The sequence below is a fragment of the Anarhichas minor genome, unplaced genomic scaffold, assembly GCF_050575085.1.
Source record: "Anarhichas minor isolate MPS153535 unplaced genomic scaffold, ASM5057508v1 ptg000087l, whole genome shotgun sequence".
Taxonomy (NCBI): Eukaryota; Metazoa; Chordata; class Actinopteri; order Perciformes; family Anarhichadidae; genus Anarhichas; species Anarhichas minor.
This window is the reverse complement of record NW_027466533.1, coordinates 4,438,180-4,450,141: the sequence shown is the minus strand read 5'-3', so window position 1 is coordinate 4,450,141 and position 11,962 is coordinate 4,438,180. Positions and strand designations below refer to the sequence as shown.

Below are 11,962 nucleotides of genomic sequence, written 5' to 3'. Positions count from 1 at the left end.
ATAGTCTGAAGATCTCACAGAGGGGTTTGTTCATCTATAATCCACAGCCTGGTTTATAGAACATGTTACTCCAGTAAACATGGCAGAACATTGGTCTGGCTGTTGACAGTATTTTCTGATTCATGCAGTCATAGAAATATAATTATATCCAAAATTCCCTGTTTGAAGAAACATCAAGTCTAATATGTTAACAAATGAAACAAGAATTTCAAAATGAAGTCATACATGATAAGTCATTTGAATACGTGTCCTAGTGCCGTGTGGAATTATTACCATGACTGCAAGATTACTGTACATGTCGTTCTACATTTTAAAGACAAAACATTTCATTAACGGAGAAAACACCGTTAGTTGCAGCCCTATAATAAATAATTACTGTATGTCTTATATTGTATTTATCTTCATGTAAAGGTTCATATATCTTCCCAGAAGTTATTTTTCATTTTTTCCTCCTACAAATGTCCAGCAGCAGTGCGACCGGTGCACTTACCCCTGCAGTGCAGAACCTGTTCAGGTTCAGGGGAAGATCTTGGTTTGGGTTAAAATAAGTACATTTGTTACATAAAGTGAGTGTTTGTAAGGAGCTTAGCATGTGATGTTAGGTAAGTACGAGAGTTACGCAACTACAGGTTCAAATAAGGTGAAAGTCCTGTGTTTCTTTGACACATCCATCCTCTGACCTCCCTCCTCTATAGACTTTGTCGCTTTGTGTGCTACGCCATCTGACTCCCTTAGAGGCAGCAGCGCCTCTAGTCCTGGCTCACCATTACAAGCGTTTTATACCACTTAAAGTGAAGCCTGATCTATTTGACAGTAGAAATGACAAAATAATGTCTGTTAAAGTCTACGTCCTTAAGCTTTTCAATTTTAAACAACCTCTTTTGAACTGGCCTCTTTCATTATTTATCCTCTTTCATCAAAAGCTGTTAAATAAACCGTGTTCTAATTCTGTACATTCATTGTTGGTGTGCAGATAATAGTGATACAAACTATTCACACCCATTGAACCTCTTCCCTGCTTATTCTTCTACATTAGAGTTAGAGGATGCTTTTTTGACACAAACATAAAACATAGAATTCTTAATGTTAAATAAATCATGCATTATGTTACGACTCACCAAAATGATCACACATTTTTTTAGAAGTCACAGAAATGTGTTGTTTTAAATTAAGAAAGAAAGAAAGTTGTGGACAGTTGTCTTTTACTTTGAAAATAAAAAGCAAAAGTTTCAAAATAGCTTGAAACTCAAAATGGACATTTTCCAGAATTCTGCTGAGCCGCAAACTGTTACACTCTGGGTTTGAGTTGCTCAAGTTGGTTTAACTAACGAGGTATAAACGAGATGGGAAACATAAGTCTGCAAAGAACAATGCAAGAAGACTACATACCAGATCAGCAGATATGCAGTCATAAACTTTTTATAGAAGCTGGTTGACAAGAGGTCAGGGTCACACGCTGGAATTCTCATTGTAGTGAGTCAGTGGGACAGTTTCCCACTTCCTTATTTACTGCAGAGCAGGTACCTGAACCTATCAGATTAGATTGTTATCTGCAATCAGATCACCTAAGATAATGGCCTTGACGTGACACAAACCTTCGCACACTCATTCACACTCCAACAGCAGAAAGATACTTAAAATTTACTGCATCCTGCATGAAGAACAAGTCAGATGTAGAGAAAACGATAAAAGCTGATGGGACAGATAAAGATAAAGATAAAGACATGATAAGACTCCCTCTGAAGGGCTACCATAAGTCTTTCACTGATCTTTACTCATACTCATTTAGACATACAGAAAGAATAATACCCTACACACCCCTTTATTGTTCATGAGATGTGGACAAGAATGTGAATCATAAAGAGGAAACCATGGATGGATTACTGAACACGTCTACCGGGCATAGGCTCAGGGGCCCAGGGTGACAGGGGCCCCCTGGCCTTCACCTATAAAATGTCACTCAAAGAGACACATACCAACCAGGAAGAGACTCACAAGGAACAGAAAGAAAGATAAAACGAAAACAAAGAGACACAAAACAACCTCAAAGAGACACTAAGTGTCTAGAAAGAGACACAAAGAGACACAAAACAACCTCAAAGAGACACTAAGTGTCTAGAAAGACACAAAGAGACACAAAACAACCTCAAAGAGACACTAAATGTCTAGAAAGAGACACAAAGAGACACAAAACAACCTCAAAGGGATTTTTTATGTCTTAGAAAAAAAAGTCTGGAGAAGTTATGTGTGCTTAATGTCAGACACCAGATACACACTGAATTCATGAATCAACACAATGCATTATTGCATCAGTGGTGTCCTAACCCTTTCCTGCTGTGTAACCTTCTGAAGGATGAGAAGTATGTCTTTCTACCAAAGCCTTGAGATGTAAGTGAGAAAAAGAAATTCTTCCATTTTCTAATTCTGAACTAACTGGTTTTCTCTGTTGTGTTTGTGACATTTGAACGGTTGAAAAAAAAATATCTTTAAAAATTGTAATCAGTGAAACAAATGGGGAAAAAGTTCTGCCAGGTGAAAAAAAGGATTTGCTTAAGAATTACTAAGTTACTTTTTTCCATCTGTTTAAACTGGTGAAAAATAAGTTTTGGTGTTTCTTTTTCTTTGTCAAGACATTTTTTTAAGTGTTGTTAACCTGTTTTGGCCACAAGAGGCTGAATTGCACCACTTCCCCATGTTGCAAACTTAAATGCAAATTACACTTTGCCCAAAATGCCAATGTCTTAACACATAAAAGACACAATGTTGGTGGACAAACAATGTCAATGATTGATACATTGCAGCAAATACTTTAAAACGGTTAATAGTTTAACGTTTTTGACAGTCAAACTGTATGCTGCCTCACTTTAGTGGCAATCGAACGTTACTGGAAAGCAGGTGCATTTTACAAAGTCAGCATATAGCCTCAGCTTCATGCATGACTTTTGACTTTTGATGTCAAATCCAAAACGCTTCAAATTTGGATTAAAAAGTGATATCCCAAAAAGATTGAACAATATATGAACAGACTGGATATTTTAAAAATGCAGGTTAGCCATGTTTAAATCATTTGTTAACCAAAAGACAACCTCTGCCCAAAAAGGCCCCAACCATAGACCACATTGGCCTAATGAGTGCCAAATTACATGCAGCAGTAACAGTACCACAAATACCAGTTTCAACATCCAGAACAAAGTCCTGTAAGTGTGAAGTTAAAGGACAACTTTACTTTTAACTTTACGGTTAAGCATTGCCCCCCCCAGACGGAGGCAGACACAGACTCCTCAGTAGGACTCTGGGACGGTCAGAGCAACACAATTAATAACAGAATAACAGTTTATTTCATGTCCTGCCGCAAACATGTGCTCGCAAATTTGAGTAGTTAATGGGAACTGTCGTGCACCTTTTGACTTCATAGGCAAACGTAAGTACTTTAAAGCCACAGGGAATGAGCGTCAGCCGTAGAACACGGTGATGTGTATTTTAGCACACTTCAACTTTTTTATTATTTGCACACTTGGCATTTGCAACATGTTGACGTAAAGTGCCTATCAAATATATTTTGCTCCTTCTTGGATCTTTTTATGTTTTATTGCTTTACAATCTTGAATCAGGGTGAATATAACAATTAACATGAATATAGCAGCAAACAACTATTGTATGGATATAGTGGAGTAATGTCTCTCTCTCTCTCTCTCTCTCTCTCTCTCTCTCTCTCTCTAAGCAAATAAGCAACGGCTGGTAAATCACATGGGCAACAGTTGCTATTAAGTGTCTTCCATCTCAGCCATTGAACTCAGTCGATGCCTCTCACGCAGACATATTTACAGCTGTGCACTGATTGACCTTCCTGTATGAGAGATATCTCTGGGGCAATGCACTATTGTTCTATAACCATGTTGCAAACGTTTTGAAATGCTCCTTATACTTACATTTTGTCAGGAAAATGATGGCCTTAATATTGTGTTACAGTACACATTGTCATTTATTTTGTGTTCCATATTTAACTTGGATTTAGATCAATTGAGTATTTTTTTCTATTAACATGTAAGACTCTTTTCTATTAAACAATGTCATAGCACCTTTATTACATCCCCTGTGTGATTTAATGTTTGATAAGTATTAAATAAATGGTTAGAGTTAGGCCAAGAGGGGTTATTTTTATGGGCACTGTGCAAAGAATACCTTGTACCTACAGGGTGTGCCTGTCTTTGAGGACTGCAAGCATCCTCCCTCCTTACTGTCTTTGTAGGATGATGATGCTGCATAGCAAAGCTGCCCAATAAAGTTTAAAGAGACCAAAGGGCAGGGAGAGTTGGAACCATGCCGCAATGAGATTTCATATTACAGAATGATTCTCTTTTTATATGCATGTGCTTCTGAACAACGACCCCATAAAAACATTAACTATTGGTTAATTTTTTATTTTTTTTCAGGTGATTTTCCCTCCCAATTGCATCTGGCTGCAGCAGGGCAGGCATAAAGAGCCGTGAGCTGGATGGTTCTTGTCACTGTCGCCTCCATCTTCTTGGATATCGGAGGAGGAGAAACTTGAGTCAGTCTCGTGGAATCTAAGAATTACCAGCTCTCATCCTGTATTCTCTTTTCTTTTTTGAGCCACTGTTTTCTCTTCTTCTCCTATTACATTGTCCACAATGTCGATATTCATGGCGGCGACTGCGGTTCCCTCTGGCTGCGACCCTCTTTCCACCGTGTGTTCGGGCACAAACTGCCTTGTTCCTCCCAGTAACTTCAATGAGATGCTGGGCTTGGTGTTGAGCATAGTGCTCACCATAATGCTCGCCATGGTCATGTTCTCCATGGGCTGCACTGTGGATGCCAAAAAGCTGTGGGGGCACATCAGAAGACCCTGGGGCATTAGCATTGGTTTCCTCTGCCAGTTCGGCATCATGCCTTTCACAGCCTTCGCCTTGTCACTGGCCTTCAATGTGCTCCCTGTGCAGGCTGTCGTCATCATCATCATGGGCTGCTGTCCTGGAGGCTCTGGCTCCAACATTATCTGCTACTGGCTGGATGGAGACATGGACCTAAGGTAAGAAACCAGCTGGGCAAACTGACTGGTTGGCAGGCTCATTGGATGATGATAGTTAACAGTGTGTGGTTTGGATGACTGGACGCTGTCAAGCTATTTGAAAAATCTGTCCACCTGACGCACAAGATAGTTTTCTTATGAATGGACTGGTAAAAAGTCTGGTGGGAAAAATGATTCTTGATCTGTTTAAAAGGAATACTTTCCAGCACACCAGTGTAACTATGTTTCTAGAGTAGGGAGGCCTTTCTCCCACTATGTGGCAGCAAAAAGTAGAGTTTTTACTGATCACAAGTTGAAATATTTCCATTATTATTAGGGTTGTAACAAAATATAGATACATATGCGCATATGAGATACTGTATTGATTCTTAAAAATACTGTATTGATTATTAATGAATAGTTCGCTTGGAAAGATTAGTAGAGAAGGCAGAGTTCACATAAAAAAGGATTGACTCCGATTTTTTGCATATGGTGTTGTGTTCTTCATACCATTTTTCCTAAAATTGGATTTAAAAATCCAATCCAAAATCACCATTTACCGCCTTAATTACAGTTTCTCAATATATTTAATCGTAACCCCTGTATCTGTATCCTATTCTTTTTTAAATTAGAATTCACAGTGTTAACCTCTGCTACCGTGCACTGGGCTACACAGTGCAGTACAAAGTGACGCCAAGGGGTCTGACAAAGTGCCCGTATGTGTTGGAATGAGAAAATGTTGCCTACACCGTGTACTAACTATTGTATATTTCTGACTTTATAAATGGATTAGTGATAGGATAACATTTAGGTCCCAGGGCCCCCTGTATTGTCCTGTCAAGGTAGCGTACTGTGTACAATATGGGTTTAAGACTGGGCCCAAATTAATCCCCATGAGCAAATCCCCAAAGTGGAATATTAGGTTAATAAGAAGGCTGTTACAGCAACAGTTGCATATTTCATTGAAAAATAGTGTGTTATTAAAGAAGCGTGTTTGACAAACATACTGTTGATATTCTCTCTCCTCAGTATCAGCATGACCGCTTGTTCCTCTATCCTGGCCTTGGGGATGATGCCTCTATGCCTGCTCATTTACACCTCCACCTGGACTTCTACCAGCACCATCCAGATCCCATATGACAGTATTGGTAAGTATGCAACTTATGCTTGATTACATTATTATATTATTATTATTATTATATATTGTATTATATGATTATATAAACATACATAGATAAATTGTAGACATGGTTTATTTTAGGGACCTTCTGTTTTATTATAGTCGTGTACTAACCAAAGCCCTTCACAGGTTTATTGTAACCCTATATTTATTTGATGATATGGATTCTGTGTATACTCAGGTATCACTCTGGTGGCCCTTATTGTCCCAATTGGTCTGGGAATATATGTCAAACGCAGGTGGCCCAAGTTGGCAAAAAAGATCCTCAAGGTAGGATTCTATGTGCATGTTTTAAGTGAGTGACATATGAATATCACTCCAATATGTTTTTTTATCATGGTATTTGTTGTGAGAAATACATACATGGCTTTATTCAAATACAATCCCTTGACTGTCTGTGTTTTTGCTGTGCACAGATAGGATCCTTTCTCGGCTTTGGTCTTATTCTCATCATAGCTGTGGTTGGAGGTGTTCTCTACCAGTCCTCCTGGACCATTGCCCCCTCCCTATGGATTATTGGAACCATCTACCCCTTTATTGGTTTCGGCCTGGGGTTCCTCTTGGCCCGCTTCACGGGTCAACCCTGGAACAGGTAGGGTGACAGCATAGCACATGTATAGCATAGCTTAATTCAGCTTAATTCAGTTTCATTTATAAATCATATAACATCAACATCAACAAACATATTGATGATGAATTTAATTAATGAACTGACTTATCATTCCCTGCTTTGTTCAGATGTCGAACCATAGCATTGGAGACGGGTTTCCAGAACTCCCAGCTGTGCAGCACCATTGTCCAGCTGTCCTTCAGCCCTGCCGAGTTGGACGTCATGTTTTCGTTCCCCCTCATCTACAGCATCTTCCAGCTGGTGATGGCAGTCCTATCTGTGGGAGGTGAGCGTTAAGCAGGCAGATACGGACTCAGCAATCTCGGAACCCAACGGCTATCTGTCAGATGAGCCTCTGGGGACAAGGTTCCATACTTCTGGAGTTCTGATGTAGGCAGCAGATATCTGGGCCAACACTTCCTTTTCCGTGCCCTGCTCATTGGATTAGCAGTTGGATTAGCAAATTGAGTTTGAGTTTGAAGATGTCTTGTACGACCAGTTGTTTTAAGAGTAGCCACTTTACAAGGGCTGCTTAGTGGTAGAGCAGGGCCGTCCTTCCATCTGAGGACCAGCAGTTCGATCTCTGGCTCCGCTAGTCCATGTGGATGTGTCCTTGGGCAAGGCACTTAAACACAAATTGCTCCCAAATTGGTGAATGAATGATTAGTTAGTCCTGATGAGCAGGTGGCACCTTGCGTGGTAGTCCCTGCCATCAGTGTGTGAATGGGTGAATGATGACATGCAGTGTAAAAGCACTTTGAGTGGTCGGAAAACTAGAAAAGTGCTGTACAAGTATTAACCATTTACAAGCTAATTGTAAACCAATATAAAATGAAATCATCATCAGAGGATAGCTGGTGGGTTCCCAGATTACATTTAAACAAATTCCAATCCATTCCTTTCAATTTAAGCCTGCTCAAACGTGATTGGTTAATGATACTCGGACTACAAATGGAAACCAGAACGCTTCCGATATTAAAATCTCATTCCGTTGCCTACAAACCGACAGTGAATATAATATTAAAAAGTACATTTTCTTTAGTGTATAATCACCTTAAAACAAGAACCATTGTGTTTTCTTTAGGTAAGAATGAGCCGTTTATATCTACATGGGGTCCAAGGGTCTCAATGACTATGCTGATGAGATGTCTGTCTGCTTTTCTGAATCAAAAATACATTTCATGAATAAGTTTCATATCAACCTCGTAATACACCTGCATAAACGCGTAGTTAACGTTGTGAAACAATTGCTAAGGTTTAGGCAACAAAACTACTTGGTTAAGGTTAGAAAAAGATCATTTTTTGTGTTCAAATAATAAAGTAAGAAGGTAACCTAACAACCGTGCAAAACGCGCTCTCAGTGGACATTCATACTTCTTATACTCATTATTTTACCATGCAACTTTCAACAACGGTAGATCTGGCAATAACTGTTATAATGAGAACAGGACAAGCCCTAGATGACAGACAAATTGTCCAGAGAAAAGGCTTATTCGTTGAAGTCCAGTTCATTTTTTGAAGTGCTTTTTTAAAAGTATGTCAAAATGACTGATCACATTTCTGAATCCATGTTTTCTTTCCTTTACAGCCTACCAGGTATATAAAAAAAGGTGTGGCCATGGCTCAGCTGATGCAGACACTGAGGCTCCGTCCCTGGAAGCTGGTGACGGTGAATCAGGAACAAAGAAGGGACACGCTGTGGGGAACAGCGCCTTTGAGTTTGATGACAATGGCATCAGCGAAGAGAAGGGCAAGGACGTCAGAAAGATCACCCAGCTGTGAGCTTACAGACCTGAAAATCACAGACTTTGGACTTTCAGTATGAACATCCAGCACCCCAGCATTACTCAAGACAGCAGCCATGAGTTAACAGTGTGAACACACACTGCACTCTGTCGGCTGGAGGCGTGCACTACAGGTCCTGTTCTGATCTACTTTAAAAACCTTTGACAAGAGCAGGGTTGCCCAAATGTCCTCCCTAGTATTGCAAACAATTAGACAACTAACACAAAGCTTTATATAAAGTTGAAGGCCCTCCTTTCCCTTAATATATTCATATATAATTTGAACCAACTTTCACTCTGTGTGTTCTGTCAGAAAGCCTGTTGGGCCCATGTACCTTGATCAACGCATTTACTGACGTCTTCTATACATGTAATTCAGACTAAATATGGAATGCTGTTTATGTGGATTACCACATGTCCATATGCAGATATTTACTGTAGTTTGCGCTGGATGGTGGAATATACAACTGAATACAAATGTATCGTGTTGTTGTGACATTCAACATTTATCTGATGAGACACAGTTGTGTCAAATGAGGAGAAATGTGTGCACTGTTGAGAGCCAATGTTTCACTGGGGTCAAACCATCTCACAGAGCTTAATGCTCTTACATTTTTAATATTCTTTATTATCCTTATTCTCATTCTGATGTAGCAGGTGAAATCAGTGGTTTCTACAGACTTGGGCCCTGATGCAACCTAGTGTCATGTGTTCTCTGCTCTTTCAGTTCCTCCCAGTTCTTCTACACCTCTTTTATGGGGCACAGCTGATTTGGGGAATTTTTGAAGTATGTAAGCCTGTGGTTTTACATATCTATTTATGAAACATATTCACATCTAATTTATTTGTCCTCTGTATTGTGCAAATGTGAAAAAAATCAGAATTTCCTGGATTAAAGTATTTTACGAAAACGTCTTTTCTTTCCTGTTATGTTTAAGAACTCTGCCTTCTGAAATGACGTGTTTATCCAAAAACTTACATTTTTGTTAATTTTGTTGTAATAATTAATGTTTTGATGTGAATATGACTACTAGTATTGAACTCAATAAACATATTACAGTTTTTCTCACTTCGGCAAATTTTTTGAAACATCACAAAATGCATGTCTGCAAAAGGTAGAAACTCACCTTAAATCATTCCATTCATGATTCAAAGCCTAGTTATGTGTCAGTAAATGGCATCAAAATGACATTTTGTCTTGTCATCATGTGAGCCAAAATGATTTTTTCAACATGGCAGGCAACCAACCCTAAACATGTTTTCAGGGTTCCCACTCTTTTCAAGAAATCCTGTTTCAAGACCTCACCAGGACATCTTCCAGTTGGACGATGCAGGACAGCCAGCTTGCTCACAGTCATGGACAGACATGGCAATGTTTGTGGATGACACCATTTGTTTTCGTTCAGGAGATCATTTAAAAGTTTCAGCAGAAACCGTTACTTAAAGATAGTTTTATAAAAATGTGTTATCCTAAATTTGAACAAACTGCGGTAGCTCAGTAGCTCAGTAGCTCTTTGCCGTACTTAACACCATGTCATAGATATTATGGAACATGACTGACAGATTTTGATAATTGTATGGCTAATTTAGCTTGTGATGGCTCAGACGATGAAAGAATGTTTGGAAGTTGTGACAGTTTCACTCAGAATCAACTCATCAGTTTTGATCAGAGAGCAAGTGGTTTTTGTACAAACTGGAGACAACTGTACTCTTGTACAACAAACTGTTCAGGGTTTTGAAAAAATAAAATCTTGAGAAGAAGTGAACTGTAATATTTATAACTTGGCTTTTCTATTGCACCTGTTCATTTGATGTAGAAGTGATAGTTAGGAGGTTATACCATTGTTAAAAACATATATGAGAATATTCAATATCCAATGACGCTGACCCGTATGCCTTTCTGAACTGCTTCATGGAGATTTTATTCTTGTACCGTAATAATGTGGTAAAATGTTAACATTTATAGGCCACATGGTCCCAGTACAAGGTGAGAAACATATTGCTTTTCAACCATAAAATAATCACATTTCTTACAGTTGTCCAAAGTCCAAGCTGTGACAGCAAAAGCAGTCCACAGTCACAAAACTAGCACAATAGCCGTGCTGTCATGTGACAATGAACGTGTCCAGCTGTCCCTGACATAACTGTAACCTCTGTGATTCAGTGATGAGCCACAGATCTCCTCCACAGTGCGCACAACCAACACCCTTCCGTTCACCAACTGGCTCCTCCTCCTGATGAGTGCACTGGAGCTGCCTTCACTTACTGATGGAAATACTGGGATTTCTCACGCTCCCTCGTAACCGTGATTGAAAAAAAGCATGTATCTCCAGATTTTCATACTACTATGAATAAAGTAAACATTGTAAGCATGTATTTTATTGATTTAAGGAACTGGTGAAAAGATTTTTGTCTCATTATGAACACAGGACATGTTTTTTCTGAACAGTGTCTCTTAACGTCCCTGTACCCCCACCACGGTGCACCCCCACCCACCATGGTGTACCCCCACCCACCACGGTGCACCCCCACAGGTGTTTTTGCCTAATGAGACACCTCGCTGCGACTAGTGCTGCCTTCAAATGGGGTCCTGTTTCAGAAGAGTCCATATGAACGACATCCACATATTGAACAGTGACTGTGTTCACCTGGTGCCTGCCATGCTGACTCTGCATTGAAGCGGCCATGGTTTCATGATCATTTTCTTTCCTTGAAGTGACAACAACACACACTTCTTTTTGAAGTATCTGCAATATATCATATTGGGTTAAAACAATAACTGAGATAGCCTACTTTAGTAGATTGGATATCTTTTTTTATTTCTATGTTTTTTTCGTGTTTTAAAAATGTATGTTTTCAATGATCTTGAAGTTTAAACAGTTGATAATTAAGAGTAGCGTAGCTGTCAGGCTCAATTGTGAATTATAAAAATAAATCGTTGTGGCAGTAGCACGATACTGTATATTTTATATTAATCAGGTTATAAATTGAGCTATTATATTCTATGTGAATAACACCTCCAGTTATGTGTGTCTTCGTTAACCTCAGCAACAAGCAGCTGATTAGCTTTACAAGCTACAGAGGAAGCACATCGGCTAATCCTGGCACATTAACAATAAGTGACTGCATTTGTAACATCCCTGAAATAAATGTAAATAATTAAACTCGGTAAGATAAATTATTTTTATTAATTTTTTTACCAGTGCTGAGTCTCAAACGAATGAGCCTTAAAACCCTTAAAGTTGCCATGTGTTAGCAAACATATAAATAACCTCAATAACTGGCACATTCCTCAGGAGATAAGGTGCCAAGAATATATCTTGCGCACATTAGTAATTGTTACCACTTATTAATACTTC

At 39.1% G+C, this 11,962-nt stretch overlaps 1 protein-coding gene across 1 annotated transcript; it reads left to right on the top strand.

Annotated features, from left to right (window-relative positions):
* The first annotated feature begins 4,244 nt into the window (after positions 1–4,244).
* On the top strand, positions 4,245–8,601 carry slc10a2 (solute carrier family 10 member 2). Its single transcript, XM_076081973.1, has 6 exons — positions 4,245–5,050; positions 6,059–6,177; positions 6,391–6,479; positions 6,626–6,801; positions 6,948–7,105; positions 8,408–8,601. The coding sequence occupies exons 1-6, from the start codon at positions 4,653–4,655 to the stop codon at positions 8,599–8,601; spliced, it is 1,134 nt and encodes a 377-aa protein (XP_075938088.1). The 5' UTR covers positions 4,245–4,652.
* The last annotated feature ends 3,361 nt before the right edge of the window (positions 8,602–11,962 follow it).